Genomic DNA, 20995 nt, shown 5'->3' with positions numbered 1-20995 from the left:
GGGCCTTAAGCTGGGGCCCCGCACCCCCCACTTCTGCTGTATCAGAGTAGGCGAAACAGGTCATGAATCTGCTGTAGGTTCAAGGAGAAACAGACTCTCTCTTTAGAGAGAAAAGCTCTGAGGTAAGAGGATGTGAATCACTATAGATCCACTTCAGGCTTGAAGCTGATGCAATGCTGGGCCCCTCTGAACAAAAAGGTTTCCAAATTATTAATGCTAAATTTGGCATAGGGTCTTGAAAGGAGCCCCATCCAGCTAGGGGTGTGACAATCCAGCTTCACTGCCTACAAGACAAAGCTCCAGAAGCCCTACTAAGTGCAGCTGAGAAGGGGAGCAGGAAGGCAGGGAACCCCAACCCTGATGACAGGGTCAGCGTTTGGGGAGCAAGTTCAAGAAAGTGTGGCTGACAGTCACTTCTCGTCACCGAGAGATTGAATTCTGTGCGTTATTTTCAGTTCTACCAGTTAAAAAAAAAGGTTTATTATTATATTTTTTGTGAGTGTATATGTGTGTGCCTGCCACATGTGTGCCTGTGAAGGCTAGAGGAGTGCATCAGACCCCCTGGGGCTGGAGCAGCAGATGAGTGTGAGCTGTCTGAAATGGATATGGGGAGCCAAACTCAGGTCTTCTGCAAGAGCACTATGCCCTTTTAAATACTGACCCATTCCTCTAGCCCCTACTTTTAATTCTGTATATGTGTATATGCCTGGGTATGGGTAGTGCCTGTGAGTGCAGGTGCCCATGAAGTCCAGCAGAGGGCATAAGATCCCCTCGAGTTGTTACAGACAGCTGTGAGCTACCTACTGTAGGTGCTGGGAACTGAACCTGGGTCCTCTGCAAGAGCAGCATGTAGTTTTAAGGCTCAGCTATCTCTCCAGCAACTATCTGTACCTGGCTTAGTCTTTGGCAGTTAGTCTTCATAGTACACTTTTTTCTTTTAAAGTTATTATATTTATTTGTTTGTTTGTTTGGTGCGTTGTGGGAGGGACTGGGGCAGTGTGTTCCACAGCGTGTGTGTGTGTGTGTGTGTGTGTGTGTGTGTGTGTGTGTGTGTGTGTGTGTGATAAGATAGTCTGCAGGAATCAGCCTGTCTCCTGCTACCGTATGGGTCTTAGGAATTGAACTCAGGTCCTCAGGCTTGACGGCAAGTGCCTTCACTCACTGAGCCACCTGGCCGGCCCTGCAGTAAGCTTCTTGTGGAACTTCTAGAGTGGGAGGGGTGCCATCTGGACCTTGTGCTAATGGCAAAGGTCCACCACTAAGGAGCTGTCCTTTCAGTCTGGAATGGGGTGATTCCAAAAAGATCGTCTGTAGTTTTCAAGTCCAAAGGGATCAAGAGGGCAAATGTCTGTCCTTATAACCAGGAGACCCCTATGGACAGCACACAGATGCACAGGAACACATAGACACATACACATAGATAGACACATGTACACATAACATATCGTTACATATCACATACAGACAATACACGTGTATACACAGCTTCCTCCACAAACAATATTACACACAAAGTGTGTGTGTGTGTGTGTGCGCGCGCGTGTGCGCGTGCACGCATGCACATGCGTGTGCGTGTGTGCCCACATTAACACACATCTTGTAAACATAATGCTTTAGGGCAGGGAGAATCTTCAATGGTCTGTTCTATAGGAACTCATGTCTAGCCTGGAACTTACTATGTAGTTGAGGCTGGCCTTGAACTCCTGATCCTCAGGCATATACCACCATGAATAGCTTCAATTCCCTGCTTCACCAATGGGGATATGGAGGTAACTGAGTTATGCCGAAATCAATAACCAAGCCAGGTCTGGAGCCTCTAATGGGTCTTTGAGGACAGGAGGCCCCTGAATATCCTGACTCTCTCAGAACCACAGAGGTCCTTGTTTAAGGGGCAGTCTCCTTATCACTCACAACCTCCTGGATGTTGTGTTCTTGATTCAAAGGCCCGCCCCCATCTTGGACGGGCCAGTCTGAGAGGGCCAGGATCAGAGGGTCTGGCCATAGGCTCCTGACAGACAGCTCTGGTTTTTTTTGTTTTTTGTTTTTCTTCCTCTGCTCAAAAAGGAAAAATAGCTCCTGAAGCCTCCATGAACCCACCCCTTGATTTTCAGGGTGCCCCCAGCCTGTTCATCACGTCCCTGAAAGGCACTCCCCTATGCGCATTGCAGAGGATGTCTATCTCTGATGCCATGCCCTGGTCAGAGACCTGTTTAATCTATAGTGGTGAGTGAGTCTCCCAAGCCCTTGTTGGCTTTTCTTTATGGTCCAGAAACATGTAAAGTAAGTGGCCATCCCTGGCCACATCCTGGAAAGGCAGCTTATCAGTGGCTGGTGTTTTCAGAGTAAACAACCCTCCCACATGCCTCCTCCATTCTGGTTAGCCTGACCAGGGCTTGAGGGCACTGTAAAGTCAAGATGTCAGAGGCTGTGTGTGGCACCTAGCAAAAGTAACTCCACCCTAAGGGCTTGCTGGAAAGGGCTGTGTGTGAGATGGAGGGGACGTGATGTCAGATTGAAGAGTGAGACCATGAAGGCTGGCCTTCATTCCTTTTGTGTCTGGACAAATGGATGTTGTGAGGAGGGTGTGGGAGCAAGGGTTAGAAGTTAGGAATAGCAGGGCTGGAGAGATGGCTCAGTGGTTAAGAGCACTGGCTGCTCTCCCAGAGGACTCTGGTTCAAGTCCTACCACCCACATGGCAGCTCACAGCTGTCTGTAACTCCAGTTGCAGTGGATCCGACACCCTCACACAGACATGTGTGCAGGCCAAACACCAATGTGCATAAAAATAAATAAATACAAACAAATAAATAAATTACACACAAAAAAGAGAAACACAGAAGTTATGAATAGCAAACTGGTTTCTTTGGGGGGTGGGGTAGCTCCAGGGTATTCACTAAAGTTCTAGGGAATTCGGGTTGACCTAGCTCTTACCCAGTAGGCTGGGACAGATTGGGCAGTGTGTTCTCAAAGCAGAGCCCCCTCTTGCCACTGGGCAGGTAGATCCCTGTGCATATATCCAATTACCTGAGTCCCTCTCTCTGTGAGTTTGTGGGGGAGGGGCATTGAGGATCAAACCCAAGGCCTTGCTTATGTTAGGCAAGAGCTCTGCTACTGAACAATAAATACCTCCTTCCCTCTTTTTAGACAGGTGTCACTATGTAGCCCAGGCTAGCCTTGAACTTACTGTGTAGCTCGGGTTCTTGTCAAACTTTCAATCCCCCCTGTTCCTGCCTCTGAGTTCTGGGTTACAGCTGTTCCCCAATGATGAAGCTGGGTTTTGACATCCCCTGAGCTTCCTCCTGTCTCCCCACTCCAGTTTCTGTTTTAGAATCTCTCTGCTGATCCCCTTTCTGCCTATGGAACCTTTGGCCTTCTGGGCTCCAGCCACTCTGGCTATAGCCGAAGTGATCCCGACTCTCCGGATCTATATATACAGAGTAGGAGGCCCCCGGTTATCTTCTCGGAGAAGTCACTCTGGCTCTGGGCAGGATGGTATTTCTCAAAACCGACTTCTTGCATTACATTTCACTCACTCTACCTCCTTCCTCTTTTTTTTTTTTTTTTTTTTTTTTTAATTTACCAGTGGGAAGTGGCTAAAGGAGGAAGTGCCGGGCGCGAGAGAGGGAAATCAGGGGCTCAGGAGACGCAGGGGTGGAGCATGTAGCCTGTCCTTGCCCACAGGCTCCACCAAGGTGAACGGGTGTGAGAAGATGCACCTGGTACTGCTGGTCCCTGTCCTCTTCTGGATCTCAGGTGAGCACACAGACTTGTACTTTGGGGGACTACTTCGGCAACCAGAGAAAGCAGCTTTCTAAGGAACCAGGGAGACCAGCAAAGAGGGGTCATTTATTACTACCCCACTGTTGTGGTGCCTTCGTGGCAGAGACATTGAGCTCTTAAACCCAGTCCCAGGCACAGTTTCAGGCCGCTGCGGGGCTGATCGTATTTAAGACAGACACACTGATGGGCCCCACTAGTCTTGGAAAGACAGAAGAGCCCTGGTTGCTCAGGAAAATACCTGATGGAGGTGGACGGACATCTTGTGAATGTGCTCCCTCAAGGGAAGGCTTTGGGGAAGATGGGAGTAGGTCGCTGAAGGAAACAAGAGGGATCTGCTATACAAAACTGATGGAGGGTGATTGACGGCAGCTGGGACAGAAGTAACAGAAGAGGCTGAGGGACCGAGAGGTGAGAGCAGATGAGAGACTAACCTAAGGCAGAGGGCTGACAGCAGCTTGCTTCTGTGTTTCTTGTGGTTTGTGATGGGGGTGCTTCCTGTGTAGCCAAGGCTGGCCCTCTAACTAGTGATCTTCCTGCCTCAGCCTCTATCTCTAAGAATATTTACACTACGATTTATAACAGTAGCAATATTATAGTTAGGAAGTAGCAACAGAAATAATTTCATAGTTGGGGGTCAGGACAACATGAGGATCTGTATTAAAAGGCCACAGTGTCAGGAAGGTTGAGAACCACTGCTCCAGTGAATGCCGAGTTAGAGCGCAGAATGGGGTTTTCTTGTGGTGGGCTTATAGCCATGCACCATCACACTTGATCTGATGTAGCTGTAAGTGGATGGATACAGTTTTGATTTCACAGAAAGAGAATTTATTGTTGAACATGAGGATACAGTTCTAGGTGTGGTGGTGTACACATTTAATCTCCTCATTTGGAAGACAGAGGCAGGCAGAGCTCTGTGAGTTTAAGGCCAGCCTGGTCTACACAGCAGGTTCCAGGCTGGTCAGGGATGTGCCGTGAGACTCCATCTTGAAATAAATTGCACAAAATCATGTCATTTTTTTCATGTGTGTATGTCATGTACTTGGATCAATGTTTTCTCTTGTCTTCTCCCCCCATTTCTACTGATTCCCCCTTCCTAAACAGCTCTCTTCTACTTTCATGCTTATTTTGTTAAAAAAGTCTAGATTTTTGCATATGAGAGAAAACGTGATATCTGTCTTTCTGAATCTGGCTTATTCTCTTTAACATGCTCATCTCCAGTTCAATGCATTTTCTCGCCGACACAATCATGTATGTATCTATCTATTCTTCTGTCAATGGTCTATAGTCTGGTTATTGTGGACAGTGCTGCAGTGTAAATGGATATTCAGTTACTCTAACGAAGCAGTTCTCAACCTGTGGGTTGCGACCCCGCTGACAAACCTCTAACTTCAAAAATATTTACATTACATTATGATTCATAATAGTAGCAATATTACACTTATGAAGTAGCAACGAAAATAATTTTATGGTTGGGATTCACCACAACATGAGGAACTGTATTAAAGGGTCACAGCATTAGGAGGGTTGAGAACCGCTCTAGGGCTTGCAGACCGCAGAAGGGGTTTCTTTTTTTGTAATCTGGTGGTCTCCACTGTGCCATTGGGATTCTCCTCTTGGTTTTCAGTATCAGCAAAAGGCTTTCAGTTTCATCCCCTAGTGCAGACATTTCCCAGGACTCGAGAATCTTATAGCTGGTGTGTACATAGCTTTCGTATTTAGACATTGACATTTCAAATGTGGGGGCTGGAGCAATGGCTCAGCAGTCAAGAAGGCCTGCTTCTTTTTCAGAGGACCCAAGTTCGATTCCTAGCACCCAGTGTTGGGTTTCTCACAACTATCTGTAACTCCGGCTCCAGGGGATCTGGTGCTCTTTTTGGATTCCACGGGAACTCGTAGTCACATGCACATACCCATAAGCCCATACTCACACACATATACACATTAAAAAAAAAAGAAAAAAAATTAGGCATAGTGAGACCCTGACTTATGAAGAAAGAATAAAAGAAAGGAAGAAAGAGATTTTAAATGGCTTGGTGAAATCTTCCCAGATCATTCTCTTCCCTGAGTTTTCCCGTTTTAGTGTTTGGCAGCTGCATATTTTGGTATTGCTCAGGCCAAACCTGGGGGGCATCCGTCTCCATGACTTCTCCCTGACTGAATTAAAATCCCAAGTCCTTGCTTACAAGGTGCTCAACGCCTGATTCCTTTCTACATAGCACCCCTGGTCCCCTCTTTTCCCGCTTGCTTCCTTGCCTGGTTCAACTCCCTTCCGCACATGGCTTTGAACACATAGGTTTGCTTGGTCTCAGGGCTTTCTGTCCCTTTGCTCTGAATGCTCTTCCCTCTGTGGTCCCAGGATTCTCACCTCCTCCATGTCTTCATTTCTCACTGTGGACTTCATGGAGGATCTTAATTAAAACTGCTGTTCCTGCCAGGGTCTGGCTCACTCCACTCAGGAGGCATAGACAAAGGGAGTGGGAGCTCTAGATCATTCTAGAGTTTTCTAGATCATCTAGAGATCATTCTAGATCATTCTACAGAGTCCAAGGCTTGAGTTACATGAGACTCTGCTTCAAAAAGAAGACAAACACAAAAACAAAATAGTGGGTCCCATGTGTTGTCCCCATGGTCTGTGCCTCACTCCTTCATCTTAGTAGAATGGAAGCTCCCAGAGAACAGAGACTTTTGTTCCTAAAACCATAGCGGGTACGAATTAGGCAAATAGCAAATAGTAGTTGCATGAATGAATGTATCCATTAATGAGTGTCTCCATTAATGAATATATCCATTAGAGTAGTAATTTTGAACATTGCTCTTCCCGTCTTCCTGCCTTTCCAGAACTGAACAATTAAGGTTTTTTTCTTTAAAATGTGTGTGTGTGTGTGTGTGTGTGTGTGTGTGTGTGTGTGTGTGTGTGTGAGAGAGAGAGAGAGAGAGAGAGAGAGAGAGAGAGAGAGAGAGAGAGAGAGAGAGCACATGTGTGCAGGTGTCAGAGGAGGCCAGAAGAGGGTGTTGGATCCCCTGGAGCTGGAGTTGCAGGCTGTTGAGAGCTGCCTGATGTGCGTGCTCAGACGTGTACAATGGCGAGACCACTCTGGAAAACAATTTGATGGTTCTTCAGAATGTTAGATATGGTATTGCCACTTGACCAAAATGAACTGCAAACACACACCCATGTAAACGCTAAGAACACAAATGGACATGATAATAGTATTGATAATCTCTAGAAGGTGGGAATGATGTAAATGTCTGGCCCACGTGATACATGGTTAAATAAACATGGCATACCCATACAGTGGAATGTTACTCTGTTAAAACTAGACTGAAGTTCCAGTGACACAGGCTATAAAATGGGTGGACCTCAGAACCACGATGCCAGGGGAGAAGCCAGATACCATCGTATACTGTATGATGCGTTTCATGTGAAATGTCCAGAGTAGGTGAGTCCATGGGCCAGGAAGTAGATTAGTGTTAGTGGGGAGGGGGCTGGGAGACAGGTACCAAGGGAAGCAACCGTCAGTGGTGTGGGATAGCTCTTCACGCTGGCAAAAGAAAAAGAAGCTCTCAGGCTGGAGAGATGGCTCAGTGGTTAAGAGCACTGGCTGCCCTTCCAGAGGATCCAGGTTCAATTCCCAGCACCCATGTGGTGGCTTACAACTGTCTGAAACTCTAGTTCCAGGGGACCTGACACCCTCTCCTGACCTCTGAAGGCACCAGGCACTCATGTGGTACACAGACATAGAAACAGGCAAACACCCATACATATGAAATAAAAATAAATCTTAAAAAAAGGATAAGGCAAAAAGTGATAGACCGAGACACTCATGCCTTCCTCTGCTGTCTGTGTATTAACTCAGATTCCTGCTTCAAACATACATGTGCTCCCACTCCTACCCCATACATGCACACACATGTGCATACATGTTGGGTATAAAGAAGTGTGTGTGGGGGAGTAATTGGTTTTTGACTCAGTCTGACTACGTAGCCCAGGCTAGCTTCAAATTCATGATCCTCCTGCTTCAGCCTCTGGGCTGCTGGGATTAGGTGTGTGTGGCACCACACCTGTCAGTACTACACCTGGCAGCACCACATCTGTCAGCGCCACACCTGGCAGCACCACATCTGTCAGCATCACACCTGGCAGCACCACACCTGGCAGCACCACACCTGTCAGCACCACATCTGTCAGCACCACACCTGTCAGCACCACACCTGGCCACACCACACCTGGCCATACTACACCTGTCAGTACCACACCTGGCCATACTACACCTGTCAGCACCACACCTGGCCATACTTCACCTGTCAGTACCACACCTGTCAGTGCCACACCTGGCAGCACCACATCTGGATGTTGTTTATGTGATGTGGTGAGGGCAGATGTTTGGGATGAACCCAGGGTCTTTCTCACACTAGGATCTCTCTGTGTAGCCCTGGCTGTCCTGGCACTTGCTATGTAGACCAGGCTGGCCTTGAACTCGGAGACATCTGACAGTCTCTGCCTCCTGAGTGCTGGGATTAAAGGCCTGTGCCACCGTGCTTGGCTTTTTATTTTTTTATTTTTTTAAATTTGAGAACTATAATCTCTCTCTCTCTCTCTCTCTCTCTCTCTCTCTCTCTCTCTCTGAGAATTTTCCTGGCTCTTCTGACTCAGCAGGCTACTGAGGGACAGCAGGCAGCCTGTCTTGGAGAAGTGGTGTCCCTCCCTTGACTACTATTCAATTAATCATGCTTTTGGAACTGGCACTATACCCTGCCCTTGGAGTGGGATATCAGTGGTCCACGGGTTTGTATTTTCCAGGCTGCTCCACTGCTCAGGATCCAATCACAGGTCCAGACATGGTGAGCGGTCAGGAGCAGGGCTCCTTGACTGTGCATTGCAGTTATGACTCATCCTGGAAGAATTACAAGAAGTACTGGTGCCGAGGAGCTGATTGGACAACGTGTAAGATCCTCATTCAAACCGATGCATCAAAGCGGTTGGTGAGGAAGGACCGTATGTCCATCAGGGATGACCAGACAGACTTCATTGTCACAGTGATCATGGAGGACCTGAGGATAAGCGATGCTGGCATTTACTGGTGTGCGATTGAGAGATTTGGACATGATCCCCATTTTAAAGTTAATGTGAACATTGACCCAGGTAAGAGTGTGTGTATATCTCTTTAAGTGCCCTTTTTGGTCCCTTGGGTCCCACCTAAAGGAATTAGCTGTCACTCAAGTGAGCTGTTGCACTGTTCAGGAGGCTTGATTGACTGCTTGGGGTTTGGACAGGGCTTCTCTTAAATGCCTCCTAACCCCCTGGGCTTCCCGGCACTTTCTCCTCCCCTTCTCTGCACAGCGCCATCTCTAGTCTATGGCCAAGAGAGGACAGGGTGGTTGTCCCTAGCTTCAGCTCATAGGTGAAAGATGCCACTTTCTGTGGCTCCCGGAGTCTCCAGTTACTGCCAATGCTTCCTGGGGTTCCATGGGAAGGGTGCCTTGCTCTCCAGGGAGCTCTGGGTGGTGCCTTCACCTGATGCTGTGCTCACTCCCACTCCATCCATCCAGAGGGAAACGGTACCAGCCTAGCTGGGGTGTTGTGGCCTAATTTCCAAGGTCTAGAAAGGCCTTACACAGTTGCCTGCCATCTCCTGAGGAGCCCATTTGTGTCTTTGGCCTAATGATGTTCTCTTTGTGAGTCCTTCCAGAATGCAGAAACTCATGGTGGTGGTGGTGGTGGGGTCAGCTCAGAGGTCTTGGTGCATCGGTTTGGAGTGGTTTCTCTCTTGGGCTCTGCTCTGCCACCCTCAGACAGGCAGCACCAGGTCATAGGGCATTTGTAGGACACAAATAACAGACAAGGGCAGTGATACTGTCACCAGGACTACTCCCTGTGGTTCAGGACGGTGCAAAGCTTGAATTATCTTGATGAACCCTGACAATACCCTTTTCCAAGGGTGTCCTCATTATTGAAACTTAACTTGTCCTGAGTAAAGTGTCTTCCTATTAGAATTTTCTTTTTGCTACCAAAGAATTTTTTTATTTTATGTATATTGGTGTTTGTCTGCATGCATGTCTGTGTGCACCACGTGTGTGTCAGGTGCCCATCGAAGCCAGGAGAGGGCATCAGATACCCTAGAACTGGAGTTACAGATGGTTGTGAGCCATCATGTGGGTGCTGGGAACTGAACCTGGGTCCTCTGCAAGAACACTGTGTGCTTTTAACTGCTGAGCCATCTCTCCATCCCCAATATTAGTCACCCACTCCTGCAGTATGGCCGTGACCTTAGAAATTTCGAATCAAAGTTCTGTTAGTTCCCTGTGTGTTCCTGTCCGTGCCTGATAAAGCTGGAGGGAGGCACTGGCTGAGGCACTGTCCTAGCAGTTGGGGCAAGCTGCCCTTGTTGAGGCTCTCCATGGCTCCCTCCAGGGCTCTACCATCCTCCCTGGACTTGTATGCAGCCCCATCTGCCTCAGAAGCCCTGGGCTCTCTTAGCGGTCAGGAGGTCATTAGCAGTTCAGCTTGCCACAGCCCTGCTCCAGAGTCCTCTGGCTGGGATGGCCCACATTCCCTCCCAGGCTCAGAGCAAGTGCACACTGTGAGTGGGTGGCTGGAATAGTGTTATAATCTGTCTTATGCAAGCACCTCAGGCACCCACTACAGTGTTGACCACGCTCCCCATCACCTCCACCACCAAAATGTCCACAGTGTCCGTCGCTGTAAACGGGACCAGCATGTTCCCAATGACGAGCAGCCGCTACTCCGATGACAGGTAAGCCAGTTTGGATGTGACTGTCCTCTGTGGTCCAGGTAGCCCCAAATCTTCTAAGAATGCGGTCTCTGGAGTCTCAGGCTCCATTTGTATAGTTGAGGATGCTGGGCTTCCTAACTTGCCTTCAGTTCCCAGTGAGCCCTCACCCTAGAACAGAGGGTAGTCGTAGGCTTGTTGGCTCATTTGTTCGTTCATTCGTCCTACGTTAACTGGAGCCAATTTCTTTCTGGTAGGCACGTGTTGGGTTCTAGAGACATGGATTAGAGCTAGGTGGGAGAGAGGTAGTCATAGGAAGTCAGCAAGGAAAGTGTGGCTGGGGGTGCGTGTGTGTGTGTGTGTGTGTGTGTGTGTTTGTGTGTTTGTGTGTATGAGAGAGAGAGAGAGAGGGGGGGGCTATAGGGCCACAGGGATGGCTTTTGGTTCAACTTCTAGGAGGTCATGGAGAACTTGTGGAGGATTTGATTCCCTAGAGCTTTTCAAAGGCTGTTAAGGGGGCTGGAGAGATGGCTCAGTTATGAGCACTAGCTGCTTTTTTATAGAGGACCTGGGTTCGATTCCCAGCATTCACATGCTGGTCACAACCATCTGTAACTCCAGTCCCAGGGAATCCAATGCCCTCTTTTCGCCTCTGAGGACACTATACACATGTGCACAGATACACACACACACACACACACACACACACACACACACATCAAATTACTGTTAAAATAAGAACTATAATATTGGTGGGTACTCAGTGTGTCTAGCCCATGAGGCTTATGAAGGGATTTTTCCCCTTTCCTTTCCCTTCCCTTCTTTCATTTTCTTTTCTTCCCCACCCCCACCTCCTAACAGAGTCTCCTGCAGCTGAGGCTGACCTTGAACACACTATGGAGCTGAGGTTGACCTTGGACTTCTGGTCCTTCTGCCTATATCCTGAGTGCTAGGACTACAGGTTCATATCCCCACACCCCATTTAAGCCTGTGGTTCAGTTCAGAGTCTCATGCATGCTGGGCAAGACCTCTACCAGCTGAGCTATATCCTCAGCCCCTGCGTGATGTTATCTTTGGCCCAGCCTATGATCACTCTATGAGGCAAGGGATACATACAATTGTGGAAATACAGCCTAGATGGCGTCCTTGGTGAATCTTGACCCTTGGTCTTGGATAGAAGTTTTTTTGTTTGTTTGTTTTTTTTAACAAGGCCAGAACCTGGTTTATTCTTTAGTAACCTGCCCAGACACCTGAAATCAAAGAACTTTCTTGAATCCAAGAGGCCTCTTCTCATTTCTAGTTTTTGCTCACTTTGTCCTCATAACTTTGCATCTATTTATTTTAATTAATCAGTTAGTTGATGTATTTTATGTATTGGAGGCTTTTGTCTGCATTTTTGGCTGTGTACCACTGTGTGTGCCTGGTGTCCACAGAGGCCAGAAGAGGGAGTTGGATCCCCTGGAACTGCAGTTAGAGATGGTTACGAACCACCATGTGGGTGCTGGGAATCAAACCCAGATCTTCTGCAAGAGCAGTAAGTGCTCTTAACCACTGAGTCATCTGTCCAGCCTCTTGACTTGCTTAGAACATCCAGGGGCCCTATTGATGAGTCCTTTCCACAAAACCCTCATGGAAGATGCCCAGTCTTCCTCTCATCAGGAACCCCTTCACGCTCCTCCCCGCTTAGCTCTGTTTTGAGGCTTTTGCTTGTTTTTGTTTTGCAGAGCTGAGGACTGAACTCCCCAGTCTCAGCACCTGCTAGGCAAGTGCTCTACCACAGAGCAACTGCCACGGCCTTCTAGATGGCTTTTAATTAGTAGTAGTTGATGATTTTCCTCTCTCTCTCTCTCTCTCTCTCTCTCTCTCTCTCTCTCTCTCTCTCTCTCTCTCTCTCTTTCTCTCTCTCTCTCTCTCTCTCTCTCTCTCTCTCTCTCTCTCTCTCTCTCCCTCTCTCCCTCCCTCCCTCTCTCCCTCCCTCCCCTCTCTCTCTGGGGGGGGGGTCCAGACAACTTCCAGTGCTATTTTTCTTCAGGCACCATCTTTTTTTTTTCTTTGAGTCGTTGTCTCTTATTGACTGGAACTCACCACACAGTCTTGCCCAGGAAGCCCTGGGGATCTTCCTGTCTCCACCTCCCAAGCACCAAGATTGCAGGAGCATACCACCATGTCTAGCTTTTCAATGTGGGTTCTAGGGGTTGAACTCAGGACTTCACACTTGGAAATCAAGTATTTTATTGACTGAGCTATCTCCTCAAGCCCCGTTTCTTCTTATAAGGACACTGGTTGCATTAGATTAAATCCCGTCCCAATGACCTCACTTAGAGACCCTATCTTCAAATACGACCACAGGTACCAAAAGAAGAATCAGTCTCAAGCCTTTCTTCTAGCTTTTGTGGCTGGCAGCAATGTTTTTTATTTATATATTTAAAAAATATTTATTTTTAAAAATTTTATGTGTATGAATGCTTGCCTGCATGTATGTCTGTGTACCCACGGGTGTCTGGTACCCTTGGAGCCCACAAGGGTTCTGATCCCCTGGAAATGGACAATTGTGAGCTACCATGTGCAGGTGCAGGGGATGGAAACTGGGTTCTCGGCAAGAACAGCAAGTGCTCTTAGCCGCTGAGCGCTTCTCCAGCCCCGGTTAGCAGCAACGTTGACGTTTCTTGGCTTGTAGCTGTGTTACCCAGTTCCCGTCCCTGTCCTACGGCTTCTCCCTATATGTATTCAAATTCCTTTCTCTGTAAGGAGTGGGGGCACACATCTGTAATCCCAGCACTTGGGAAGCAGAGGCAGGAAGGTCAGGAGTTCAAGCTCATCCTCATCTACATATTGAGTTTGAGGTTAGCCTGGGCTACCCAAGATTCTGTCTCAAAAAACCAAACCAAACCAAACCAAACCAAACCAAACCAAACCAAACCAAACCAAACCAATGAACCAACAACCAACGAGCTAACTGAGATTCTGTCTCAAAAAACCCAAACCAACAAACCAATAACCAACGATAACAAAAAATAACCGAGCAACAAAAACAAGAGGACTCAAAGAAAATCAAACACCCACACCGAATTCCTTCTGGCAAAGACAGTGGACATATGGTGCCAGGTGCCAGATAGTTTTACCTTAACTTGGTCACTTCTGCAAAGACCCTCCTTCCAAGTAGTCACATTCATAGTCTCTTGGTAAGCACAATGTTTTTTTGAGACAGAGTTTCGTTATGTAGCCCTGGCTGTCCTGGAACTTGCTCTGTAGACCAGGCTGGCCTCTAACTCAAAGATCTGCCTGCCTCTGCCTCCCAGAGTGCTGGGACTAAAGGCGTGCACCACCATGGCCGACTAAGCAACGGTAAACACAAGTTTTGACCGACACTATTCAGTCTGTAGCGAGGGCTTGAGTAGGGCCTGGGAAGCCTGATTCAAACCTCTGGTTGTACAGTTCTTGCTGGGCTTCTAGACACAGTCTTTGAAGGAACCCAGAGTGAGGGTGCCTGACTGGAATCCAGAGTTTTGCAGGCTATAATGTGCTGAGGCTGCCCCTGCCACCCTGTGGCTGGGAGGCACAGGCCTGGGTGCATGTCTCCTGCTGTTCCAGGCCCGGCGGTGACAGTGATGGTGGTGATGGAGGTGACGGTGGTGACAGAGGTGGTGGTTTTTTAGAGCTCAGTGTGCTCCTCCCGGTCATCTCCGCAGTACTGCTGCTTCTCCTGCTGGCGGCCTCACTCTTTGCTTGGAGGATGGTGAGGAGGCAGAAGAAAGGTGAGTGTGTCTGGCCCGAGGCTGGGGCTGGTTGATGGCTAGCACTGCCATGGAGAGCTGGCCTCAGGGACTATCCAAGCAGTCTGGGAGAGGCTGTGGCGGAAAGGCCACCAGCAGCTGCCAGTCTGAAAGGCTGGAGGTGGTCTGTTGTTTGAACTCCACTGGGAAGATTGGGAGTCAGCTACCTGCTCTGTACATCCCTGCTCCTCTGATCTGCCTCCTTCCCTAGTTTGGGTCACGGTGGCAGAAATAGCAGTGACTTTAGGAGGACAGCCCCCTGTAGGGAAATGTGCTTATGTGCTTGTGAATGAGGTGTGGAGCTCACACGGGAACAGGAAGACACACACACACACACACACACACACACACACACACACACACGGAGTATAGGTGCATGTGTGCTCTGCACATACATACAGGTGAGTATGTGTTTCCAGGTACCAGGAGCGTCAATGTGACTCTAGCTTCTGCTTCTCCCCTTCCCATCAGCCCCTTCTCAGGCTGACCTACTTGTTCTAGGTGGCCCTGCTTTCTCAGAGAAGAGCCCCTTTTCTCAGGATCACAAGGTCTCTCAGATCACAAGGTCTGGCCTCAATCAAGCCCTTTCCTGTCTGGCTTCACTTCCACATTTTCAAGTAGTCGTAGAACATTTCTCAGAATGCCCAGTGACCTGAGGTGTTCCCACCCCCCGCCCCCACTCCTGCCCCACCCCGCCCCCACCCCCACGCCGAGCCTAGGGGACTTACATCCTCAGAGGACAGACTAGGCTCTTCCGTTTGTTTGAAGACAGAATGAGTGCCAGGACAGGACTACCCCGTGAAACCCTGTCTCAAAACACAAAACAACAAAACAAAGGCAGGGGCTCACTGTGTAGCTCAGGCTGTCCTGGAACTCACTCTGTAGACCAGGCTGGCCTTAAACTCATAGATTTCCACCTGCCTCTGCCTCCTGAGTACTGGGATTAAAGGCCTGTGCCACCGTGTCTAGCTAGACTGGGTTCTTTTTAAAAACTTAATAATAATAATTTTCAAGTGTGCGTGTGCGTGTGTGTGTGTGCGCGCGCGCGCGTGCATTCGTGTACCCACATGTGCACATCACAGCACGTGCGTGGAGATCAGAGGACAACTTGTGGGAGTTGGTTTTCTCCTTCTACTATATGGGTTCGGAGAATTAAACTTAGGCTGTCAGGTTCGATGGCAAGTCCCTTTACTCACCTAGCCATCTTGCTGACCCCAAGACCCTGGTTCTTATTCATTCCTCTGCTCCCAAATTCACTGACTGAGACCCAAGTTTAAACATTTTCTCTATTCCTAGGCCTCAGGTCATTTGATATTAAAAACCAGGGGTAACCCTTTGTTTCTCTTTCTGTCTCCAGAGCAAGGGGTGGGAGTGTAGATAGGGAGGAAGGTCAAGTGTAGAAAAAAAATGACAAAATCCAGCAATCTCTCTTTTCCCCACTTCCGCCCTAAAGCCTTGTCCACTCCATGCTGACCCAGCTCAGGCATCCTAGCTGGGCGCAGATTGCTTAGTAGTCAGGCACAGCCAAGCATCTGCAAGAGGCAGGCCCAGCCACCCTGTGGCTCAGAGCCCGGCTGAAGATGAGCTGGAATTCTGTATTAGATGAAGGTGGGGAATGGACAAATGCCATGGAAGGAAGGACCAGTGTAACCAGAGGTGGAGTTTCTCTGTCCTGGTCCGTCCCACAGCTGCTTCAAATAATCACTTCGAGGCTTATATTATTATAAATGCTTGGCTGGTAGCTCAGGCTTATTACTAACTAGCTCTTACAGTTAAATTAACCCATATTTCTTATCTATGCTTTGCCACGTGGTTTGTGGCTTGTTATATTATTTTCCTTGGCGGCTGGCTGGTGTCTCCTGACTCTGTCCCCTTCCTCTGAGACCTCAGTTTGATTGTTCTGAGAAACCTTATCCTGCCTCACCATTGGCCAAACAGCTTTATTATCAACCAGTAAGAGCAACACACATTCACAGCCTAGAGAAGGATCCTCCCATGACAGACCAGATGGTCCAGTTACTAGTAAGGATAAGCATGACCTTGAAGTGGCTTTGAAGGATGTGTGGGGTGGAGGAATGATGGTAATAATAAGCAAAGTTACAAAGGAAACCCAGGATCCTGCAGGGAGAATGTCAACTCTAGGAGAGCCGAGAGCTGGCAAGGCACAGTTGTGTGAAGTCAGGAACAAATAGGTTAAGGTCTCTTTCTGGTGGAGAAATGGAAACTCTCATCTCAGAGATGACCAGTGTCACGGAGTGTACCTCCTAAAGGGTCAGAATTCGAAACCAGATCTCGTGTCTCTGAGCTAGAGCCTTGTTTGTGCCCCACCCCACCCCACCCCATGTCTCTTCCTTGCATGTAAGGACCTCAAAAGTCTCAAGGATAGGTTTTCTAATTTCAGATTTTTTTTCCTTTTAGCTGCTGGGCCACACTCAGAGCAGGTAAGTGTCCCAGAGGCCAGACAAGAGGGACCAGAAGGCTTCTTTTCCTCCTTCCTTATTTTCCACCTCCTGGGAGCCTCTATGTCCAAATGCATCAGAGAAGCCACATACCAAAGTATTGACAGACTCCTGGCCCCTGCAGGACTGGGGGGATGAGGGTCCTAGAAACAGCTAGAGGTGAGGAGGATGAGGGACCTAGAAACAGCCAGCGGGGGGTCGGGTGGTGGTGGTGCACGCCTTTAATCCCAGCACTCGGGAGGCAGAGGTAGGTGGCTCTTTGTGAGTTTGAGGCCAGCCTGGGCTACAGAGCGAGATCCAGGAAAGGCGCAAAGCTACACAGAGAAACCCTGTCTTGAAAAACAAAACAAAACAAAACAAAACAAAACCCAAAAAAACAAAAAAACAGCCACCGGGGAGGAGGCCTGGGGAGATAGATAATGGGGTTGGGGATGGGGAGCATAAAGAGCTGGGAGGGGGTCACAGAAAGCAGATAGACATGTATCCCTCTGTAAAAGTAGAATCTGTTTCCACAGGCTGATTCCTTGACTTGCATATCCTCGTGTGTCCCCAACCCCAGGTATTGCAGCAGTCTCTGGAGGGTGACCTCTGTTACGCAAACCTGTCCCTTCAGCAGCCCAGACCCTCCCACGGCTCCTCTCGGAACAAGGGCTCCTTCATGTCTGCCTCTGGCAAGGCCCACGAAGAGGAAGTGGAATATGTCACTATGGTACGTCTTTCATGGGGCTGCGGAGATGGGAGCCTGTCACTGCCCCACCCCCCCACCCCTTGGAAGGTGAACTTTGTGCTCATGCAGACACAGCTGGTAAAGGCGGGGGCTGAGTAGATCCAGCAGGTTTCAGAAGTGTTTCCACACCACATCTCAACCCTGCAGACTTGGGCCTGTCTAATGTAATCCTAACACTGGGCGGGGAAGAGCCCTGCTGCCCAAGTGGCTCAGGATTCTGTAAGAAGTGCTTCTCCTGGGGCAGAGGTGGGACTCTCTTGTGTTGTGGCTGAAGGTTATTTGGGGTTCTGACAGAATGGTGGGAAGCCGGAGCCCTGACCTACCTCCTCTGAGGACTTCCTTGTCTCATCGGGTGGCCACGGCTCCCCTCCAGCCTTTCTGACCTTGTGCCCTGTGTATCCCAGGCTCCTTTTCCCAGGGAGGAGATTTCATATGCAGCTCTGTCTTTGGTGGCCTTGGGCCAGGAGCCCATTTACAACAACACTGGCTGCCGCATTCCCAGCACAAGTCTTGAGGAGTCCACGCAATACAGCAGCATCAGGAGGCCCTAGCCTATGGCCCTGCTTTGATCTTGGTCCCTGAAGAAGGCCTGGGAGCGTGTACCTACACATCTGCCTCTGTGCCTGCTTCCTTACCAGGCTTAGAGGGTGACTTGAGCTCAGTTCATTCAGCCCTCATGGCCTTTAGCTCTACCATGAGCTTGGAGTCCAGCCTCAAGGGGCTCCATTAAGTTGAGTGTCTTCCCACATCCCCTCTTACAGCCAATATACCTCGGAAGGTGCAAGGGAGGCTGCTTCAGGGAGGTTGTGTAAGTCGTAACAGCAATAACAACAGTAGTAATAGCAATTAACCTCTATTTATGGTTTATCATATGGCCCCCAAAGACGTTTTCATCCTAATGTCCATAATCTGTGAATTATCTTATACATCGAAAGACAGGTGCATGTGTGTTTAAGTTAGGATTTCCAGATGATTCTGTACTATCCAAGTAGGCTCAGAATAAGGTCACAAGGGTCCCTCTAAGGGGAAATAGAGCAAGTTAAAAAAAAAAAAAGAGAAAATGCATGGTGGGGACAGAAGTGATGCAGCAGGAACTGGGATGCTGCAATCTCCAGGAGCCAAAGAAGGCAAGTACCAGACTGTCGCCTGGGTGGGGCCTCCAAGAGGAATCGGGCCTGAGCTGAGTACAATTGACTGTGTACTTCTGGCTTTCAGAATTGTAGAAGAATAAAGCTTCATTGTTTGTATTTATTTATTTACCTTTGTTTGTTTGTTGGTTTGTTTGTTTGAAATGGGGTCTCTCTACTTCACCCTGACTGTTCTGAAACTATGTACTGTAGCTTGAGTTTTCCTGCCTGGCCCACAGTCAGGACAAATCTCTCTCACCTGCCAGTCCCACAGCCACTCAGACCCGACCAAGTAAGCGCAGAGACTTATATTGGTTACAAACTGTATGGCCGTGGCAGACTTCTTGCTAACTGTTCTTACAGCTTAAATTAATCCATTTCCATTAATCTATACCTTGCCACATGGCTCGTGGCTTACTGGCATCTTCACATGCTGTTTCTCATTGTGGCGGCTGGCAGTGTCTCTCTGACTCAGCTTTTCACTTCCCAGTTTTATTCTCCTCCTTGTCCTGCCTACACTTCCTGCCAAGCCAATGGCCAATCAGTGTTTTATTTATTGACCAATCAGAGCAACACATTTGCCATACAGAACATCCCACAGCAATGTACACTGTTTTAGTCACTATGTAGACCAGGCTGGCCTCCAACTCAGAGATCACCTGCTTCTGCTTCACAAGTGCAAGGATTCAAGGTGTGTGCCACCACGTCCAGCTATGTTGCATTGTTTTAAATTAAGCCCCTGGATGACTGTTACAAGGGCTACAGGAAGTCACAAGGCAGGTCCCCTTCTCTAAATGCTTCACGGTACAGTATTGAACTTTCTTAAGGGTACTCTGTCATCATCCCATCCTGCAAGTGAGGAACCCATTCTTTAGTGAGGCTAAGAGACTTTGTGCCAAGTTTTATAGCCAGTAAGCACATGAGGTGGATTTCAACCCGGAACGGGCTTCAGGGTCTGGGATCTTTGCCAGCACCCTACCCTGTTTGTATTGGAGGAAAGGGTTTGTATGCATGTGTGGGCACGTGCATATACATGCGTGTGTACATACAGCCATTTATGACTGAATAGAGTATTTATAGACATTTGGCTTAGTGCCTTGATTCTGGGGTCCTAGCAATCCCCTCCTCAGAATAGAGCCTTGGTTTCATGGTGCTCTTTCCCTTCTCTGCCCAAGTTAATTCTCCTCCTAGCAGCCAGAGTAGTCCATTCAAAGTTCAGAGCTGGTGGCTTCCATCTTATGACCTTCCATCTTATGACTTCCTCTGCCTTTGACACCCCCCACCCCATCCCACCCCTGGAACCCATAGCTCCCTAATTGTCTTGTGAATCCCATCTCTGTCTACACCTTCATTCTGCTCTCTCCCCCCCATACCAATCTCTACTCTTTCCTTACCAGATGCTATAGTTTGGATCTGAAATGTCTCCCAAGGGCCAAGTGCTAAAGGCTTGATCCTCAACCTGTGGTACTACTGGGAGTCAGTGTAACCTTTAGAGGGCGGGGCTTAGTGGGAGGAAGTGACGCCACCGGGAGCCTACCCTTGAAGGGGATGTCGGAACCCAGGCCTCTCCTCTCTTCCTGTTTCCTGGCCCCCGTGAAGTGAGTCGCTTTTCTCTTCCACATGCACCCCGTCAGGATGGTCTGTCTGGCCACAGGTGCAAGGAGTCGGGCAGCTGTGGGTTAAAACTGCGGGCAACTCTTTCTTCCTTAAAGTTACCATCTCAGATATTTTGTCAGTGCAATGGAAAGCTGGCTAACAAGTAAGCAATACTGTTCCCTTCTCAGGGCTTGGCACTTGCTACCCTCTCTCTGGAATGTTCCTCCTGCAGATTTTTAAATAGCTCCCTCTCATCAACACGTCTTGATCCTCTATGGGCAGCAGTCCCTGCTCTTCTCCTTCAATTCCTCTCTGTCTCGTTGTCCTGTTTTATTTCTCAGTGCTAGGGCCAAATACCCTACAAAGAGAAACTTTAGGAAAGAATGATTTGTTTGGGCTTACAGCTTGAGAGGAGATAGCCCCTTAGGACTGGGAAGGCATGACGTCATGGGGCAGTTGCTTGTATTGTATCTATGGTCAGAAAGCAGAGAGAAGGCAGGGGATGAGGCCAGGCTAAGAAACATCAGCACTCACCCCAGTGATCCGTTTCCTTTAGGTAGGCCCTACCTCAGTAATCCCTCCCTCTAGTAACTTACTTCCTCCAGCTAGACCTTAATGGATAAGTATTTTGAAATCCTCAGTAGTAGGTTTCTCCACTGATGTGATAAGCCAAATCAAGCCAAATTAAAAGTCCAGGTTTAATGAGAAAAGCATTCCCAGGTGATCTCAAGGGAAGGCAAAATCACGTGGCAGGTCTATGGCCTGGAACTTAAATACCCTATAGGCAGGGTCCTGAGGAGC

At 48.6% G+C, this 20995-nt stretch overlaps 2 protein-coding genes across 4 annotated transcripts in view; one reads left to right on the top strand and one right to left on the bottom strand.

Moving 5' to 3' along the window:
- Rab37 (RAB37, member RAS oncogene family) overlaps positions 1-20995 on the bottom strand; it is a 59391-nt gene that overhangs the window by 16356 nt on the left and 22040 nt on the right. The window lies entirely within an intron of this gene.
- Positions 3712-18659, top strand: LOC131917919 (CMRF35-like molecule 1). 3 transcript variants are annotated; one of them, XM_059272075.1, is made up of 7 exons: positions 3712-3754; positions 8583-8924; positions 10428-10536; positions 14104-14267; positions 16704-16732; positions 17316-17453; positions 17876-18659. In XM_059272075.1, exons 1-7 carry the CDS (start codon positions 3712-3714, stop codon positions 18020-18022), a joined length of 972 nt encoding a protein of 323 aa, XP_059128058.1. In that variant the 3' UTR covers positions 18023-18659. The 3 variants fall into 3 exon arrangements, with proteins under 3 accessions (XP_059128058.1, XP_059128057.1, XP_059128059.1); XM_059272074.1 differs by having other exon boundaries at positions 10407-10536; XM_059272076.1 differs by lacking the exon at positions 10428-10536 and having other exon boundaries at positions 8583-8934.

Source organism: Peromyscus eremicus, chromosome 8a, assembly GCF_949786415.1.
Source record: "Peromyscus eremicus chromosome 8a, PerEre_H2_v1, whole genome shotgun sequence".
In the NCBI taxonomy this organism is placed as follows: Eukaryota; Metazoa; Chordata; class Mammalia; order Rodentia; family Cricetidae; genus Peromyscus; species Peromyscus eremicus.
The sequence above is the reverse complement of the archived record's forward strand: the minus strand, read 5'-3'. Positions and strand labels throughout refer to the sequence as shown.